The 20817-nt window shown below is 36.9% G+C and overlaps 1 protein-coding gene across 5 annotated transcripts in view; it reads left to right on the forward strand.

The window, feature by feature from the left end:
* step (cytohesin steppke) overlaps positions 1-20817 on the forward strand; it is a 45214-nt gene that overhangs the window by 15635 nt on the left and 8762 nt on the right. For 4 of the 5 annotated variants that reach the window (XR_016375430.1, XM_089855176.1, XM_089855174.1 and 1 more), the window contains exon 2: positions 12888-12961. Coding sequence is in view for 4 of the 5 variants with exons in the window: in XM_089855176.1 (XP_089711302.1) it covers positions 12888-12961 (74 nt within the window). In the remaining variant the exon portion in view is untranslated. Of the gene's footprint in view, positions 1-615; positions 979-12887; positions 12962-20817 lie in introns of those variants that run through there. The other variant, XM_089855175.1, reaches the window with a different exon arrangement.

Below are 20817 nucleotides of genomic sequence, written 5' to 3' on the forward strand. Positions count from 1 at the left end.
AAGACAGTGTTTAAAATACGGATTATGAAGCCAAAAAGTTGCTCTTTCGAATGGTTTCTAGTTTGTTCAGGTACGATTTCTCTAATTTTCGTCAAACCTTATTTCCCGGGACCAAAGGGTTGACCCCCGTCAAATTTGGCCGTAATTTAAATGGACGAGTTTGGGGAGTGGGCTAATTTGGCTCGTAACGTAGTCGGATGTTATTCTACGACTTTGAAGTATTTTTTTCTAAATTCCTCACATTCTAAGCTTTAAAATAAGCTATTTCATTATCAATTTGATGCATCCACTAATTAAATATGATTTTTATAATAAAAGTGTCTAAAGTTGCAGCTGTCCAAAGTTAGGCACACTGACCCTATTTGGCCTAGACCCAGACAAAATATATCTTCAATAGAGCACCATGATCCAGCCAAGAAAAAGGAAAAAAAAAACATACTTCGGGGAGTTCCTTCCAAGGCCCTTGTTCCGCATTTTCCGCCAAATAATCCATATAGGGGGGAATTTTCACAAAGTTGCAAATCCTTTGACCCACTTTAGTATATATACTCCGTACCTTTATCCTAGACCCCGGTTGGACGATTCCATTTTCATTCCACCCCCATACCCATTGCCTTTGCTTTCCAAATCGCAAATCAAATTCAAGAATTTCATGTATGTGTTAGCTTGAGTTTTTCCTGCGTTTTAGTGTGCGTTTTAAATTTTTTAAAGGCAACTAATTGTTGAAAAACATAAGAAAGGATTGTGTTGCGTTTATTTAACTTGAAATAAGCGGTATTTTAAGGCGGGAACCATGATAAATGCCTGTTTCCGCGCGGTTTATTTCCGTATGACCAAGGCTTAGTAGTGATTGTGGCTTCATTTGGTGCCTAGTGATTATATCGTGAAAGTTTTCGCTGATGTATCTTGGTCCTTTGAACACTGAACAAATATATTTCGTTCCTTGCGATTTCATCATGGGAATTCAAACTTGCACTGGTATGCCAAAATTTCTGTTAGTTTTTGGTGGGGTTTGCGAAATTGAAGTGTCACACACCCTGACAGACATTTTTGTTTTGTTGTTGTTTGGTTTTTGCAAAAATGGGTCAACATCTAGGGCCTACTTTGATAAACGGGGTTTTACGAAGATATTTACTGTCTGGACGTTTTAATATTTATAGACTAGATGGTTTTGTTATTAATGTTTGGTACCAGGTCCAACTATTTTCATAGTTGCGCAATTTTTAATATATTTATGAAAGGGAATTGGCACATTAAATAAATTTATAGTACCGGGCTTTGCTATTTCATCATGGAAATTCAAATTCATGTTGTGAAATTTTTGGTTGATGTTTGGTTTTGTAAAATTTAAGAGAAGTAGCATATCCCCAACATATAAATACTTGTCCTTCGGTGAATTTCATGAATTACGTAATGGTACCTTATCTGTCCTGTCAATTATTAGGCAATACTTCTTTTATTTGGTTGCGGGTTATTTGTTAAAGCAAATTTTTAAACCCTAAAAATTGACAAACTATCTTTTTTCACTTATTGTGATTTGTAATACAAAAGTAAGAAATTTCAATTGAGCATAAATCTGTCAATCCTTAATTAACTATTAGTTTTTCATTACCAAAATTATAACAACAATCACCATAATAATAATGTATAATATATTTCAATAAATACACTTAATTTTGTTGCACTAAGAAACTTTACTTGTATTATCAGTACATGATAAAAATTTATTTACCCAACATAAATTTACTGATAAGAAAACTTTGGACATTGATGAATACAATGCCATTGTGATTTTAGCTCATAAAATGGGGTTCCTTAACCCTTTGACCTTACAGGATCGCCTTAATGTCATTCCCCCTATTTGTTATGTGGACTTTGGGTCCACATTCCCGATGTTTCGTTCCCCCCCCCCCAAATTTTTTTTGAATATTGTAAATAGAGCTTGCAATCGTACCCTTTTGGTAACTAGAGTTGTATATCTAGTATCATTTTAGTATTTTGTCAATAGAGGGAAATTTTTATCAGTTGACCTTTGCACTTAGTTTTGGCCATGATACCCGAGATCTCTAGTATACCTAGAGAGAGATTCGAATTTAAAACCGCATTTCATTTTTAGCTGTCTTTGATGAAATTAAGTAGTGTAGAAAGCTGAATTTTAAATTTTTATTTAGTTTAGTTGAATTTTAGACAAAGTATATTTGACTATATTAGGTTAAAAAAAATATAGTTAGTCTATTCTATACTATATGAACTTAAACGGCATTTGATATATCATCCATTATCGCGATATTGGTAAAATAGTAGTATTAGGCATGGAAGGAATCTTGCAATTGGATCGTACCAAACAGAATAATGCTCGTAAGCGAGTTAGACAATGTGTTTCAACTAGTTTTAAATGCAACAAGTGCTACTTCTTTGGCAAATCGCAACAAGATTTGGAATTGCATCAAGAAACCCATTGCGACGATGACTCGGATGTAGACAAACGTGTTGTTATAGTGCCGAAGAAATCTCGGGATGTGGCTTACAGGGCCAAAATTAAAACCAAGATAAGTGACCATTTCACCCCCCTGCTTCGAAACGCCTACGAAACCTCAATTATAAAGATTGTTGACGCGATAGCCGAGACTTTTGACAAGGGAGGCTATAGGAATTCAGAGGCATTGAAAGGTCGCAATTTTGATGACGTGGTAGCTGAGACTGTTGACAACGATTACAAGGCTGGCAATAGCACTTCAGGGGTGTTGCAAGAACGCAATGCTGATGACGCGGTAGTTCAGACTGTTGACAAGGCTGGCAATAGCACTTCAGGGGTGTTGCAAGAACGCGATGTTGATGACGTGGTAGCTGAGACTGTTGACAACGTTGGCAAGGCAGGCAATAGCAATTCAGAGACATTGCAAGAACAATACAATGTTGATGACCCTGTGACCGGGGTTTCGAAGCATTTTCAATGCAACGAGTGCAATTTCCATGGCGATTCCCAAGAACAACTGGAATTGCACCATGATACCCACGAGGATGAGCCAGCTCCAAAGAAATTGAAATTCCGATATGACAATACGACGCAATTCGACAATATTGCTGCTGAATCTTGGATAAGTAAAGTTGGTGACACGGTATCGAAGGTAGTTGACGATGTTGCTAAGTATGGCTATAGCAGATCGCAAGATTGCGATTCTACAGACGTTGATGGCCATGTGGTAAAAGTTCTGACTTTGGTGAGAATTAAGAAAAATACAGCTATTGAGCTAGAGAACGTTGCTAAAGTAATTGACCATGTTGCGAAATACGGCGGCGATTTTTGTGGCAAATCCCATGAAGAACTGGAAGTACGTCAAGGGGTCCACGAAGAATCTGATGTGGACGATCGTCCTTCGATGGAACTCTGTAGTGATAATTCAGTTCAAGTCAAGAAAGAACCAGTATCGGAGGTTGATGACAACAGCGAATCGCGAGACTTGGACAGTAGCGACATTGACGAGCCTGTATCGAAAGTTACCACTTCACCTGGTACCGTCAAACTGAAGAAAGATACTGGTGTTGAGAACAATCGTCCTTCGATGAAACTCCGTAGCAATAATTCAATTCAAGTCAAGAAAGAGCCAGTATCGGAGGTTGATGACAACAGCAAATCGCAACACTTGGACAGTAGCGACATTGACGACCCTGTATCGAAAGTTACCACGTCACCAGGTATCGTGAAACTGAAGAGAAATACGGGTGTTGAGTTGCAGGACCCTGTCGCGAAGAAGGGTGGTAGATTACCTAAGCGAGGCGAGACCGTCACCAGCGAATCACAAGACTTGGACAGTAGCGACATTGACGACCCTGTATCGAAAGTTACCACTTCACCTGATACCATGAAACTGAAGAAAAATACGGGTATTGTGATGAAGAACCATGTTGCAAAGAACGGTGGTAGATTACCTAGGCGAGGCGAGACCGTCACCCCGTTCAAGTGTTTGGAATGCGATAAGTACTTCAAAACGAAACGAATTCTTAAAAAGCATATGGAATTGAAAAAGGCAGGTAAAAAGTTCAAGTGTTCGCATTGCGAATTTTCGACTCGTTCAGGATACAGTTTGAAAACGCACAATTTGATTCACAATAACGAATATCCGTTCAAATGTAATTCTTGCGATTACGCTTGTCGTCATAAGGGTCAGTTGGCTCGTCACGAACGAGTTGCTCACGGACTTAAACTTCTTTCTTGCGATCAATGCGATTTTAAAACCGCTTCAGAATGCGCTTTATGTAATCACGAATTTAAAGAACACGGTGTCCCCAAACCAAACGAATGCAAAATATGTTCTCAAAGATTTAATAAATCAGACACGTTAAATACCCACATGAAAAGCCGTCATTCGTCTCTAAAGGCACACGAATGCGATATTTGTCAACGGAAATTTAAACTAAGGGATACGATGATACTTCACAGAAGAACGCATTCTAATGATAGACCTTACAAATGCGATTTGTGCGATTCAAGATACATTACTAAAGGCGCGTTATTAAGTCATAAAAGTTTCAAACACGATAATAAGCCGCGTAAAACCTTTCCTTGCGATATGTGCAAGGGGTTTTTTAAATCACCGTTTGCTTTGAAAACTCACAAAATGATACATAGCGGCGAAAAGCCGTTTAAGTGTAGCCAATGTGAATACGCCACCTATAACGAGTTCAATTTGAAAAAACACAATTATTTGCATAGCGGTGCTAAACCTTACAAATGCAAGTTTTGTAATTTCGCATGCAGAAATCCAAGTAATTTGAAAGTGCATGTTAGATCGCATATTCGTTCAAGTAAGAGTTTAGCCGCGGATGAATTTGAATCGAAACCAACTGTTGTTGCCGATATGAGTGGTGCCATTAGGGTTAGGATTAAACATGAATTGGAAGAAAGTGACCACGATGATAAGGAAGTTGGTAAAGGGTTTGGTGATCGTGTTCCGGTTAGAATTTTTTCCAGTCTGGAGGACATGAACGTAGTTAAAAGTGAAAATTTGTGTTATTTGGGAACGGTAACCATTAAGAAGGAGCCAGAAGATTAGAGAAATTTTCCATGCTAAATAAGCATATATTTTAAAAATTATTTATTGTAACATCAATTTTTATAGAAATATATAAATAATTTTATTTATTATCGATTTAAGAAGATAGGGTAAATAACAAAAGATGGTTAGCTAAGACCGTTCGGTTGTGAACAAATTTTTCTCTGAAGGAGCCAGAATATATGAAATTTTCCTGTGCATAAAATATATTTTAAAAATTCATTACTATTTATTGTAACACCAATTTTAAGAGAAATAAATTATTTTATTTATTATCAAATTAAGAATATAATTCAATTTATTCAAAAGGGTAAATAACAAAAGATGGTTAGGTCCGTAGTTGTAAACAAATTTATCTGTGCGCACATCCTTGGGTCCAAAACCGGTTTTTCAATTGATTGGGTCAGTTTTTTTTTAAATTCGTGAATTGTGGGTTACCGGACCTCTGAATCAGATTATGTAATCCTTTTCTACATAATAAAGGGGGTTAGGGAACCCTCCTTATCGGGACATACAATGGGGTTGATGATACCCAATCTCATGATTACAAAAAGACTACAGCGCAGGCGCCAAAAAGCAAGGTGGAAGGCAAAGTTTTGCCCACGTGTCTTTCCCTCTTAGTTACATATAAATGGTCTATTGCATAACTATTAACTACAGGAAAACTATAGGGGGAGGGGTCTGAGACCTGTTTGCTATTTTTGACGGTAAGGGGGGGGGCACTGGTCCCATGGACTATTTTTCCCAGGCTGCTATGAACATGTTTTGAAAGGGCGGACTGATGGGAATCCGTTTTTTCCGGGCCGGCACGTGACGTGTTCTCAGTCTTGCCTTTATGGATAAAGGGGGGAGTTATTGAAAGATACGAGTGTTAAGTACATACCCCCTCCCCTCTTTAGTTTCCGCCTCCCTACATAGAGATAACTTACAATTGAGATTTGTTTACCAACTATTATTTATACGAACAAAGTCAAATAGTATAGAAAACTTAAAAAGCAAATTTCAGTCAGATCAAAGTAAAATAATTTAGACTGTAATTAGTCAAAATTAATTTTAGTTTGTAGTTAAGGGCGTTTAACTATATCATCAAATCCACATGTTGCTTGGTAGAAATTAAGTATCTTTAATTATGGAGGGATATATGACGCAATTAAACAATGCCAGTTTTAATACCAAACGTCCTCGTAAAAGGAAATGCGTTTCAAATAGTTTGAAATGCTACATGTGCTATTTCTACGCGAAGTCTTTGGGTGATTTGGAATTGCATCTGTTAAGCCATTATTACTTCTCGGATGTTGACAAACCTTCTCGTGGAAGGCGACGTGGTGCAAGAAGCTTAAAATGCAACCGGTGCTATTTCTACGCCAAATCTACAGGTGATTTGCAATTGCACCAAGAAATTCACGCTGCTGATGGTGACGACACTTCTGCACTATTGCCAAAGAAACGCCCTAGAATTCAACCTCGAATACGTGGCAAGTTTGCTTCCCATAGAGGCACCCACGAACCCCTGATAAAAAACGTTGCAGAAGCGACAGAAACTGCTGTTATTGGCATGTGTGGCAATAGCAGTACGGAGGCATTGCAGGAAGCCAATGTTTTGCAGTGTTTTCAATGTAGCGAGTGTAATTTCTATGGGAGATCCCAAGAAGAACTGCTATTACACTTATGGACCCACGAAGATACTGGTAGTGATGTCGATAGCCCAGACTCGGACCTTCAAGGCGAAATTAATACAGTTGCTGTTGAATCATCAGTTGCTTGTGTTGGGGACACAGTATTAAAGGTAGATGACAATGTTGCTAAGGCCGGCATTAGCAGATCCCGAGACTGCGACACGACAGACTTTGATGAACCTGTAATGAAAATTACCACTTTGGAAAGACTGAAGCAAAGCACTGATGCTTGCAATAGCAGTACAAAGACACTGCAAGAAGCCAATGTTAATGATTATGTTTCAAAGTGTTTTCAATGCATCGAGTGCAATTTTTATGGGAGATCCCAAGAAGAACTGGAATTACATGTAGGGACCCACGAATATTGTGACATCGATGACTCATCCTCGGTTGAGATAATAGATGAAATTGTTGTTGAAGCACCAGGTGCTTGTGTTAGGGACGCAGTTCGGAAGGTGGATTATGATGGTGCTAAGTATGGCAATAGGAGGTCGCAAGCCTGTGACACTACAGACGTTGATGACCCTGTAATGGATGTTAGCACTTCATTTAATGCGGAAAGACTTAAGAAGAACAGTGATAGCAGTGAAGGTAATGTAACTGGTCAGTCTAAGGATCGTAATGACTCAGAGTTTGGTGATCGCGTACCTGTTAGAATTTATTCAAGTTTGATCGGCATGCTTGTCATTAAAAATGACAATTTGTCTTATTTGGGAACTTTAAATTCAAAATTAAAGAAAGAACAAGATAATTAGTATAAAATTACGATTGTAGTGTGCAATATTATATTATTTTTCACTTAAATATGAAGTGATTTTTATATTTAAATTTCATGAAATATTTTTGTAAAAAACATAATTTTATATAGTGTCATAATTTTTATATCAAAAACTGTCATATTTACATCAAACACTTCATTGAAATAAATGTATTTTATTGTGTGAAAAAATTTTTTAGAATTTAAAATATTTTCTTTGCGAAGTTATTATTCGTATTTGCAGAAGGTGATAATTGAAGAAGGATGACACTCTGTATCCTCTTAATACTTAAGTTATGTAACATGATTATTCCCAAACTTCAGATGGGTATATAACTATCGCACCGTGCTAGGGTGAATTCTATAACTGTTTGGTATTTACTAAATCCTCAGCAATCAATTAACCAACAAAAGTTGATTGTCTTGACATGGGACAAAAATCCACAAGCGCCTGCATGCGCCTTGGGAAATAGTTAAGCAACGCTAATAGATATAGTAATGATGAGGAAACTATTTACATGGCGTATGTGATTCGGTTTAGTAACCTTGCTATAATAAATGTTACTTCTGATGTTGGTTAGGAAGAATCATGTTACAATTACCCCAGCCACTTTGTGATAGGTACACTTCTCTCGAAGAGAAGTATTATATGCTTCTGTTAGTGTTAGCACTGTAATGTTTCAGGCTTGCAAGATCAAACGCTCTTATCTTACCATATCTCGCGCCCTTCATCTGTAGTGGTTAAACAACAACACTATTTCCTACCCTCAAGTCTTTTAATAAATATCGTTTCCTTATTGAAATGTAAGAGGTTTCTTATTTTTATCAGTTTGTTTCCAGAAAAATGAGAGTTGAATACATTTAGTAATTGAACTTTGAACATTTATTTCGAGCAATCACAACGTGAAAACCCATATCTAGTTGAAAGAGAGAACTTAGAATTTGCAATTTATATATTTAGCAGTTGTATTTGATTGTATATCAACGTCAAATAATATAGAAAAACTTTAGAGGGAAAGTTTAATTTAGTGTTTTCAAATATTGAACAAAATGAAATGAAATTTAGCCTGTAGTTAATTTAAAAATTAATCAAACAGATTGTAGGTAAACGCAATTAAATGTAGTATTTTCAACCGAAACGTACCAATATGGATGAAAATATCACGCAATTAAGCAATAACAGTTCTCGAAAAAGAAAATGCGTTTTAACTAGATTAAAATGCAACAATTGCTATTTTTACGCGAAAACTGAAGAGGATTTGAAATTGCACCAAGAAACCCATGATGAAGACTCTGATGTTGACAATCCTGCTCCAGTGCCTAAGAAATTCCATAGATTTCAACCTCGGTCACGTTACAAGTTTGCCACCCTAATAACAAAAGTTGCAGAAACGCAAATTGGGGTTATTGACAAGTCTACCAATAGCAGTACGGACACATTGCAAGAAGCCAATGTTGATAACCATGTTACCAACGTTTCAAACAGTTTTCAATGTAACGAGTGCAATTTCTATGGGAGAACCCAAGAAGAACTGTTATTACATTTATGGACCCATGAAGATAGTGATGTCGATGACCCAGGCTCGGACCGTCAAGGCGAAATTGATACAGTTTTTGTTGAAGCATCAGTTGCTTATGTTGAGGACACAGTATGGAAAGTAGTTAACGATGTTGCTAAGTATGGCACTAGCAAATCCCCGGACTGTGACTCAACAGACGTTGATGACCCTGTAATGACGGTTACCACTACGAAAAGACTGAAGCCAAACACTGATGCTGAGATGGAACACGTTAGGAAAGTAATTGAGGATGTTGCCAAGTATGGTCCTCCGGCGAAACTTGAACCTAAACGAGGAGAAAGCGTGACGCCCTTCAAGTGTCTGAAATGCAACAAATACTTCAAAACTAAACGTTACCTTACAGAACACATCAGACTCAAAAAGGCTGTTAAAAAGTTCAAGTGTTCGCATTGCGAATTGTCATTTCATACGCGCTACACTTTGAAAAAGCACAATCTAATTCACACCAACGAGTATCCGATCAAATGTGATTCTTGCGATTACTCGTGTCGTCATAGGAGTCAATTAACTCTTCATGAACGAGCTGTTCACGGACTTAATCTTTTAACTTGCGACAAATGCAGTTTTAAAACCCATCAGCCATGCTACTTGCATAACCATCAATTTAAAGAACACGGTGTCCCAAAACCTAATCAATGCAAAATATGTTTGAAACGATTCTCCATTAAAAACACATTGGCCGTTCATATGCGAAGTCATTCGTCGCACAGACCTCACGAATGTAACATTTGTCACAATAAATTTAAACTTAGGAATGCCCTGTTAGCTCACATAAAACGACATTCGAATGAGAGACCGTTTAAATGTGATATATGCGATGCAGGATACGTAAGCAAATCCACATTAAACAGTCATAAAAAGTTAAAGCACTCTAATACGCCTAGGAAAACGTATTCATGCGATACATGCTCTGGTGTTTTTAAAACATGGTCCAGTTTGAAAACGCATAAAATGTTGCATAGTGGTGAAAAACCGTTTAAGTGTAACCAGTGTAAATACGCTACCAATAACGAATTCAATTTGCAAAAACACAAATACGTTCATAGCGGGGCTAAACCGTACAAATGCAAGTATTGCCGGTTTACTTGCAGAAATCCGAGTAATTTGAAAGTTCATGTTAGATCTCATACTAAGAAAAAGAGGTTAAGTGTTAATGAATTTGAACACAAGCCAAGTGTTAACGTCGATGTGAGTGGTGGTATTAGAATAAGGATCAAAAATGAATTGTCAGAAAGTGGTGGTGAGGATGATGATAATCGTAATGGCGTTCCTATTAGAGTTTTTTCAAGTTTGGAAGATATGATTTCTGTTAAAAGTGAAAGTGTTTTGGAAGATTCTACTTTGCGTATTTTGGGAACTGTAACGCCAAAGATCGAACCTAATAATTAGTAATTTAAATCCTAATTACGATGCTAAGTTGAGGTTAGATTTTAGCTCAAACTTAGTTATTATTATTTTTTATTTTTTTTATTATTTCACGTTGATATTATTAAAATTTCTATATCACAAAACTTTCAATCAAAACTCTTACGAAACTGCACCTTGTTTTGTCACTGAAATAAATTTTTAATATATTTATTCAGGCAAGTTGTAGTTCATCTTTAAAAGTAATTAAGTGTAAAGTTTTGTTGAAATACGTTTTTATTTTAATTTGGTTTCATACCAATATGCCCTCATTTGTGAGGGCAACATCTAGAAATGTGAATCGAACGGCTGATTGATTTTCATTCAAATTCACTTTCCATAACTATTATAAATACGCATATTTAAAATTCATTTCGTTTCAACTGTGACTAAATGCGTGACCCAAGGAGATCTTTTATTCACTAAACCATAAGTTCATAAGATATGTTCCTACCATAAGTTTGTCACTGGTAACTTAGAAACTGGAGCTTGTAATTTTGAAGTGATTGAAGTAGGTCATAGATTCAGGGTAAGCGAAGACGCCTGGTGAGGAGGCGCTGCTGTCAAATTTGGGCTTAGTAAGTTCAGACTAAATAGGACCTAGATGGAACTTGGTCCTGCAAAATTAATTAAACCACCACCGAGTGTATAATAGGACTTCAATTGACTCGCTTAATTCCGTCGTTCTCCTTCTCGAACTAGTTATCTCGAGTACTGTAAGTCTCTCAGTAGCATTACGAACTTGTACAGCTAGTGTCATTCATACTTATGGAAGGAACATATCACTTATAAACTTATGACTAAACCATCATGCACCATCCAGCGGAACTTCCACTCGACCGTTACCATCGCACCAAAGGCACCTTCTTCCCTCTGTCGCGAACCCTGGCGGCGGTAACTCTCTAAAGACTAATCTTGACTAAGAAACCACGAGCCGGAAAGAAGGGGATTGCGTGTACTTATACCTGAGCTAGCACCCAAATAAATTAAAGCCACTAGGGGTCGCTACATCATTAATGAGCGTGCGAATAAAGAAGACCCCATTAAGATATATGTTTTTAATCCCCCCCCCCTTTTAAGTAATGGGCGTGGTCACGTACGGTTACGCTACGGTAGTTTCCTTTATGTTTTAAAAAGAAGAAAAAACCTTGAAATTATTAAGGGAACGATTTCTCTCTCGCTCTCTTCTTCAGAACCGATTTCTTTCTGACTTTCAAAGCTTCGATTTCTGTTTTGACGTTAAGGCAAGTCGCTTTCGGTCGAAGTACAGACGGTGGTAGTGTTAGTGTTAGTTAGATCGTAGTGTTTTGATGGCTTAATTGTTTGCTGATAATGATTTTAATGAGTTAATTATTGGTTTGTGAGTGTGTGTGTTGACGACAACGTTGTGTTTTGAGTTATAATATAATGGTGGTTCGACCCGTTACCGGAGTTTTGCTTTTTCAAGAGATGTTCGATTTCTGTAAGTTTTATTGTATGTGTTTATATATTGTTTGGGAATTTTAGAATGTGTGGGCGTAATAGTTTGGGAATTTCATAGGTTCGGTGTAGGTCTAGAAGAGCTAATGTTTATTTTGGGTGAGGTAGGCCCTTGTGGGACTAGGTATGGCCTGACACCCTTTCGTCATGTTAATATGTTCGTGGTTTTAGACATTTTTAGTCATAACATTCTGACTTTTCAACAAATAAAAGTGAATACCTTTTTATCAGGGAAAACTGACTGTTTAAATATAGACTATCAGGGAAAACCTCCTAACCCTCAGGGATTTTTGACATCATCGTGAAAAGTTTGTGGCGAACCTTTTAGTTGATTTTAACGTATTTCAGCATTCAAAAAGGTCAGGGGAAAGTTAGGGATTGTCAGATACTTTTAATATTTTATTATGATATCAGGAAGTCTTAATTTACTTGATCTCATTGTAAATAAAATTACAGCATAAGTTTATAATATATGTTCCATAAGTTTGACACTAGCTGTACAAGTTCGTAAATCTACTGGGAGACTTACAGCTCGAGATAACTAGTTAGAGGGAGAACGACGGAAGCGAGAATTGAAGTACTACCTACACTCGGTTGTGGTTAATTTTGCAGGACCAAGTTCCATCTAGGTTCTATTTAGTCTGAACTTACTAAGCCCAAATTTGACAGCGTCTCACCAGGCGTATCTCGCATTACCCTGAATCTATGACCTACGTCAGTCACTTCAAAATTACAAGCTCCAGTTTCAAGTTACCAGTGATAAACTTATATTATGGAACATATCTTATCAACTTATGCTTTAACTCAATCCATAGCCTGTGATTGATAAACACGGTGGCAGGAATGTAGAAATGAATGATTAATAAATAAATAAATAACAAAAGAGGAATTAATTATTAGCTAACTGTTAAACTCTTGTTCTTTCGTATTGTTTCAGATTTGACTCCGGAAGAACAACAATTGCTGGCCGATATCAGACGAAGGAAGGTCGAGTTGGTTCGAGAAATTCAGGTTTGTGTTCTCATAACTTCATTTGAAATTTGCGTGTTAAGCTGCTGCTAACTTACCCCCTTACTGACTGTATGATAAAGAAAGAAATTACAAGGTCAACCGGCTCAAATTTTAACAGTTTCTCATCGTTGGTATACCCGTCGTATAATGAATACCCCGATAAAACTTATTAACCTATACCATTACCCGTTAAGAGGTTTCGGAAATTCCGCTATCTTTAATCTCTCCTGTAATACAGGGTGTGTTTAAACTGTTTAAAAAGAAAAGGGTTGTAGGACCCAAGTACAATTAGCGATTTTGATTCGTATTAAGGTGTTGCTTCAATTTTTAAACCACTTCTGTCACTGTTGCAGTTATTAGGTGTCCTTGCACTTCGGAAAAAATGGGGTAAATCCTGGAAATTTCAGGGAAATAAGTAGGAAAACCTGGAAACATGTGGGAAAACCTGTAAATGTCAGGGAAATGGGTTTTCCAAAAGTTGTATGAACCCTGGTTATGATTAAAGTGTCTTACGAATGACTGCTTAGTTTTAAGTATGAAAATAAAAGACCAAGTTAATGTAATTTTAATTAAGAATGTCATCAATTAAACACTCTTATGTTCGTAACTTGGAAATTCAAATCGCCTATAGAACCCACTTTACTTTAGTCCTACTACCCTTTTTAGGAACACCCTGTAGTTCATTTAGTTTTTTTTTTTTAATTGAAACTCTTTACGTACCACAATTAACATACATTATCAAATGATTTATTAAATAATGTTGCGACAGAACTTTTTTAGAAAATTCTCAGAACGTTTTTTGAAAGTTTAATTTGCCTAAAGGGGTATGCTTTAAAATGTAGCTAATGATGTGGTATATGAGAAATCTTGTACGCAAACCGCTAATGAATTTTGACTAATTAATTAGTCATGTGTAATTTGGTATATTTTCTGTTGGATTTATATTTTTTTATTAAATATTTTATGGTTTTTAGACTAAATTGCCCTAATTTTTACCGATTCAAATTTGCGATTAAGAAGACTAAATTACCATAGACACTTTTCTGTAAATTACTACGCCGATTCATGTGCCTAGTTTGGACAAAATTTTAAAATATTGAATGTATCTCTAGTTTTACAGTTTCAATATTTAATAACATTTTTGAAAGTGAAAGGCGCACTTTCTCTGATCAATTCACGGGCGCTTAATTCGAAACAGGACGTAATTAAAAAGGTGTACCGTAGAGTGGGGCGTATTTTTAAAAGTATAAAATATCACCAAATGGTTGGGGTTTTTTTTCTCCCGGAAATATGACGTCATATAGCGCCAAAGGTTTGTTTGATACAATCAAACGGCGTGCGTTGTTCGTCGTTCATTCGGGATAAGTCAAGCATGCGAAAGCTAGCTAGTTGCTTGCTACCAAGGTGAAAAGCTATAAGAAATAATGGGCGTTTGACAATCATTGATTGCCCCTTATAAATACTTTCCAAAAGACGCCATATTTGGAGATTTGTTTTTGGCGTTTATTTGGTTTTTTCTTCTGATATTGAAGCCATTGACATGTCAAGGTTCACGCAACTTCCGAAAAACAAATTTTAAATTATTTAAATTAATTATAATTAAAATTATAAAAAAAGGTCCCATTTCTACACATTATAGCTTAAAATATCGGCTGCTTTTTCTAAATATAAAAGGAATTAAATATTAAAATTAAAATAAATGATCTCTTATTACAATATGATAATTAGTACATTTAATTAGTCCTAAAAATAATCTAGGACTACTGCCTCGCCATCCGACATTGGTTTAGTGCAGGCGTCTGCTAAACCAAACCTCTTACTCAGCCCTTACCTCTCTCCAAGGTCTGTATACCGCTTCGCATTATTAGGTCGGAGCATCCTTCAGGGGTGGTAAGCGGGAGATTCTCCTTTTTGTAGTAGGGGGGCTCTAGTAATTTTTTCCCTTACTATGACGTCTTACGTGGGCTAGAAACAAGAATCCGCGGTGGCTGCGTCCAGAGAGAAAACGTCTCTCTACTTTGAAAATTGTATACCCCCTTTCTTCTTCACCCCTACCTAACTTTCAATGGTTTAGGGAGAGGGCGAGGCCGATTATCCGTTATAAATTCAAATCTTAGGCGGTAACGGCGCGTTGCTAATTCTTTCTGAAAGGTAAATATTATTTACGTCATGAACTTTTAATTTAATGTAAGGTTTTACAAATCTACGAACTATTATAAGAATGAATTATTGCCATCACCTTTCAAAGCTGACGATGATAAAATGAAAATGAAAAAAGTTACTACTTGAAATAAAATTTGATACAAAATACTTGGTCTTCTCATTTTAAATGTAGGTCTATTATGTGTATTATGTGTACATTATAATTATCCTAAATAACGGTGCACATAATTTATTTAATATAGCAATTTTGAATGCAAAAAGACCTTCGTGTTTACACGTATATAAAGGCCATTAACGTCGATTAACGTCGTTCTCCTTTTTCCGGACATACAAACTTTATATCTCATATAAGACAGATCGCGTATTCTTTGGCGCCCACGTATGACGTCAATGAAAAGAGCTAGACGAGAGAGGTAGCTAGAACGGTAAACCGTAAAATCCCAACACCGAATACGCCCGCCTTGACCTCTCTCAGCCTGTGAGAATTCAACCAATCCCGTAGGGGTAAAAGGTTCTGGCTAGCAAACGTCTGCACTAAACCAATGGCGGATGGCGAGGCAGTAGTCCTTGATTATTTTTAAGACTAATTAAATGTACTAATTATCATATTGTAATAAGAGACCATTTATTTTAATTTTAATATTAAATTCCTTTTATATTTAGATAAAGCCGCCGTTCTTTTAAGGTATAATCAGTTATGTTACCTTAACCAATAAGTGATATCTAGTTTATTAGGGAGAAGGTTTAAGATGCCTAAGTATTCGCGCGCCATAGTCCCAGTCCCCCTTTCAAAATAAAAGGGGGGACGTAAAAGGAGGCCGGGCTATTTCGCGGCCTCTCCTCAGGCGGAAAATACGTAATTTTCATCATCATTCGCGTCGCGGTGACGTGAGTTTTCAAGAACCAATGAGATGCTGGTTGTAATTTAGAGGCGGCGGGGATTAACACCGGACCCTATACGTTTGGATTGGAGATAAACTGGGCTAGAAATGTGGGGACTTTATACCTTACCCCTAACAAACTAGATATCACTTCTTGCCTTAACCTTTCCTTTATGTATAGTTAATGAAATGTTCTATTTCAAAAATAATGCAGCACTTAAAGGTAAATGGCTTTTAAGCAACGCTTAGATAATTTTAATTGTATTATTTTTATGCGGTTTGCATGCTTGAACAAACTTTCATCGTAGTTGGAGTTTTAGGTTAAAACTGCTATAGGCAATAATCTCATTGGATTATTTTGTTATGGGGTCATGCTCGTGATCGCCTAGACATAGACCCCCAAGAGTTCCGTTCCGGGATAACAGGAAGTAATTAATCTTCTCATTAATTCACGCTCTTCTATTGTTTCCGCCTAAAATTAAACTTGACAAAGGCTTAGCGTCGTCTACTCAACCCTCTGTTAATGAGCTATTGTTTTCCCCTTTTAAGTGTGACGTTGACCATAAAGTTATCGTTTTCTCTGTGTCAAAAACAATGAGTTTATTGAGTCATTAATTGAATTAAAACTCCCTCCCGAGCTTGCTTAATTGGGACCGTATTGAAATGCGCCCGGGCCTGCCGTTATCTGATCTATCTAGACCTTCATTCAATGTGTTCTGTTAGGTATTTTTATTTTGGGTTGGTACTTTGGTCTGTCTGTCTGTTAGTGACGCCCTGACATCGTTTAAAGGTGCTGTGAAGCAGCTATCGGCGGGTAGGTAAAGATTATCTGAAATATGTCAAAGGCACCACGTGATTGAGGAGAGGCGTGGTTCAAAGAAGCTTAGTTCGTTTTATTTCGTCAAATTTAGGGTTGGTGCTTTGGACTGTCAGTCTGTTAGTGACGCCCTGACATCGTTTAAAGGTACTGTAAAGAGGGTATCGGCCGGTAGGTAAAAATTATCTGAAATATGTCATAGGTACCACGTGACAGAGGAAAGACGTGGTTTAAAGTAGCTTAGTTCGTTTTATTTCGAAAACTACCACTTCGGGGAATTGGCGCTGCAATCTCTCAAAAAACAAGGACTATGTGCATCCAGTCCCACTCAATTTGTAGTCTTTGTATCTTGGCGTCACGTGGTGCCTGTGAAACTTATTTAAAATATTTTTTTACCTATCCGCCAATGCCTACTTTACAGTCCCTTTAAACGAGATATCAGAGCGTTACTAACAGAGAGACAGAACAAAAATCTGGATATTTTATTATAATATACAAAATTCATGTACGATGAATTGTATTTGAAAATATAATTTGGTTTATTGATTGTTTAAATATTCTTATCATAATTTATAAACCGTGTCTCTTGTTGCAAAGTGTCATTGAAGTTACATTGTCGACTCAAAATTGGAAAACACTGTATTACATGGGAGTTATAATTAGACCATTTATTTTATAACTTCAACAATCTAATTGGGCTATCGTTAATTAAGCATTTCTTATTATTTTTACGCCTGTACCAAATTTAACTTCGAAATTTAGACCCCTTTTCGTTTCAGTAATGTAATTGAGATTCAACAATGAGATACACTATATTACAATCTAAATCTTCAAATACATAATATGAATTTTGAATTTTAAATTTATTTATAGGGCATTGTCATTGTCGTTTATTTTAAAATAAAGTCCACGAATTCAAGTTGAAACAAACAATAATTCTATTTTATTACCATTTTAATAAGATTTGTGTTAGAGTCTTGGTAGGCTACATTAAATTATACTTATTAACATAATTACCGCTACTGAAAAATCGCCCACAACAGAAGGGAAGCTATATACTCCCACTCAAAAATATATAACGTAATTATAGCGAAAACTATGTTTTAATATATATTATATTTTTTTAAAACAATGAAATTGAATGAAACGAACGTTTCTCTAGAATTTTCCCAGAATATTATTATTTTTTCTGTTTATACGCCTGATGAAGCACCTACGAGGAAATTTGAGATTAAAGTGGCTTGCAATCTTGCTACTTGTAATAAGAAAACAAAATTGCGTCCTGGGTTCCATATTGGATATATCATAAGTTTATAAGATATGTTCCTTCCATAAGTATGACATAACCTATACTTCGTTATGCTAGAAACTTACTAGGTTTTGCAGTCCATCTTCCTATTTAGTCTGTATACACTAAGGCGTCGCTTTACGTGAATCTATGACGTTTCACCTACGTCGCTTCATGACAAGCTCTCAGTAACCTTTGACAAAGTTATGCAACATACCTTATGAACTTATAGCCATATCTATATAAGTCAAAAGGACTTACTGACCAAACCCATTAATCTAGAAGGCTGAAAGTTTGCAGGGACGTTACTCTTAAGTAGTAGGTACTCATTAAGAGAGATTTTTCTAATACGCCGCCATCTCGAAAAATGGCGGCCAGAAATGTAGAAAAAATCCTTTATGGAGTAACGTTGATCTCGCGTTTCAACCGATTTCACTAATATTTAGTACACTAGTTCATTATATCTTATCAGGAATAGATTTAATTTTATAAGTAGGAATGGAGAATTGTTAGCGCAGTATAGAGCCCCTCCCTCCAACACGTAACGAAAAGTTTAAATGATCTTATTGGCTGACTTAAGCTACGTTTTGATGACGTTGCTGAGGGGGCGGCGAAAAACATGTAGTTCCTTTTTACCTCTGTCGCTATGGCCCGCCTCTTCTTTCATATCCCTCCTTCCCGTGGAAGGGGGTCCGGGACTTTGACGCTAGCCCAGATTACTCTGTTCTCCATTCCTACTTCTAAAATTAAATCTATCCCTAATCCTATAGACGGACCTTATGACTTTCGGGTTCGATTGCCTCCATCTTTAAAAATGGTGGGCCGAAAATTAATAAAAATGCCCCGACTGACAACGACTAGTTCTGCGTAGTTAACTAGGAACGTCACTTAAGAAATTAAGGTTGCTAGCTCCTTTAAAAAGACCATTTGTTTCTAGGGAATATTATATTAATTAAAGATGTCATTATCCGGGCTTTAATATCGTGGGCTCTTGTTTTTGAGTCAAAACAGAATAATTTTCAAATTCTGGGTTCAGCGGACCGAAACTAGATGGGGTTTTTTTTTTGTAAAACACGTCTCTTGGATGGTCACGTAAATTAAGTCCCCTAATTTTTGGCGGTCTACCCAGTATTAGGGCGGGATACCATGGTTCCTATGTTTATGTCTGGATTGATAGGTAATGGTTTTTATTAGTATTTAGTTCAAGGGCTATCCATTAGAGGGTATTTAATGGTTAAAGTGATAGTTAAGTTTAGGTTCGATTAGCATAAGGTTTTGACAGTTAGTAAATGTCTCGGCTGTGGTTTGGTTTAAACAAACGCCACTAGATGGCTCTCATAGTTGAGGGGCCAGCTAAGCTTAGAGCTATCCCAGAAGCCTTAGTGTGACGTCACCCTTGCTATTTGCCCATAAAACCAAAGCGGTACCAAACATGACCGCCCACTGCCAAAGCTATACCCGTGACGTTTTACCCGGCTAACAAAGGCTAGATTTAGCTCCGCCCTCGACGTTAACGAGTTCTGATTGGTTCCTACTGTTTGTGATATAACATTGGTGTGGAGAAGATTAGCCATCATGTTAGGAGGGCTCCACAGGAACCAACATTTACTTTAAATGCATCAAAATTAACAAATTTGACCAAATAAATTAGTTTTTTAAATAGAAAATATTTCAAAAATACGTGGGTGATGACGTAATAGCGTTGTCACCTTATGGTGGAAAAGCTCTGGAGCTCAAGATTACCAAAGATTATTTAAACCTTTTTCAAAAATGTTTCATATTATACACTACTATCTCTTAAAACTTTACAGGGGAAAATGAGACAGCTATAATTTGTTATTGATTTAAAGGTGTCTAATAATTAGAATAAATTATTCAGACTCCTCAATTTGTTTACGGTTTGTATTATAACGTTAATACTAAAGAGGAAATAAACCAGACTGTCCAGACAGTTTAGTAATTAAACAAACCCAGTAAACAGTTGCATCGCGATCCCCTAGCAAAACACACCATCACAATTATTCACGTAAATTAGCAAACTAATTGATGTGGGCTCCGTTACCGTATCATAACATCTGTAACATTTAATGGGTTTATTTAAACTTTATCTTCCGGTTGCTTTACAAGTTTAAAGGGGCTCACCGGCGCCGTTTGGGGGGAGACCGCCCTTAGTTCAGGGGGAAAACACCCAGCTCTTTGGCCATTGGGAATGTCGCCACCGTCGCGGTGGGCGGGTAAGCAATATGCTAACCAACAGTTTGACCCCCCCCCCCTTCACCCCAACAGCTCCGGCCAGCCCCTTTAATGGATCTGGTAAGGATAGTAGAAACACGCGGTCGCTGTTGTTAGGGTTTGGTTTTCTGTTGGCAGTACAGTTAATGTGTAATCTGACCGTGTAGGGCCTAAGTGGAGTAGCTTCTATCAGAAGGGGGTGATAATAGAAGGATGACACTCTGTATCTTCTTAATACTTTAGTTATGTAACATGATTCTTCCCAGGGCTCATGATCCCTTGTTGGTTTGCTCTCCCGCTCATCAAACTTAATTAAGAAGGGTATATAACTATCGCTCACCGTGCTAGGGTGAATTAACTATAACTGTTTGGTATTTACTAAATCCCAATGCAGCAATCAATTAACCAACAAACCTTGATTGTCTTAATTGACGTGGGACAAAAATCAACACACAAGCGCATGCATACGCCTTGG

This window comes from Phalangium opilio, unplaced genomic scaffold (assembly GCF_054372755.1).
Source record: "Phalangium opilio isolate 3A_F unplaced genomic scaffold, DU_Popi_V2 ptg000209l_1, whole genome shotgun sequence".
Lineage (NCBI taxonomy): Eukaryota > Metazoa > Arthropoda > Arachnida > Opiliones > Phalangiidae > Phalangium > Phalangium opilio.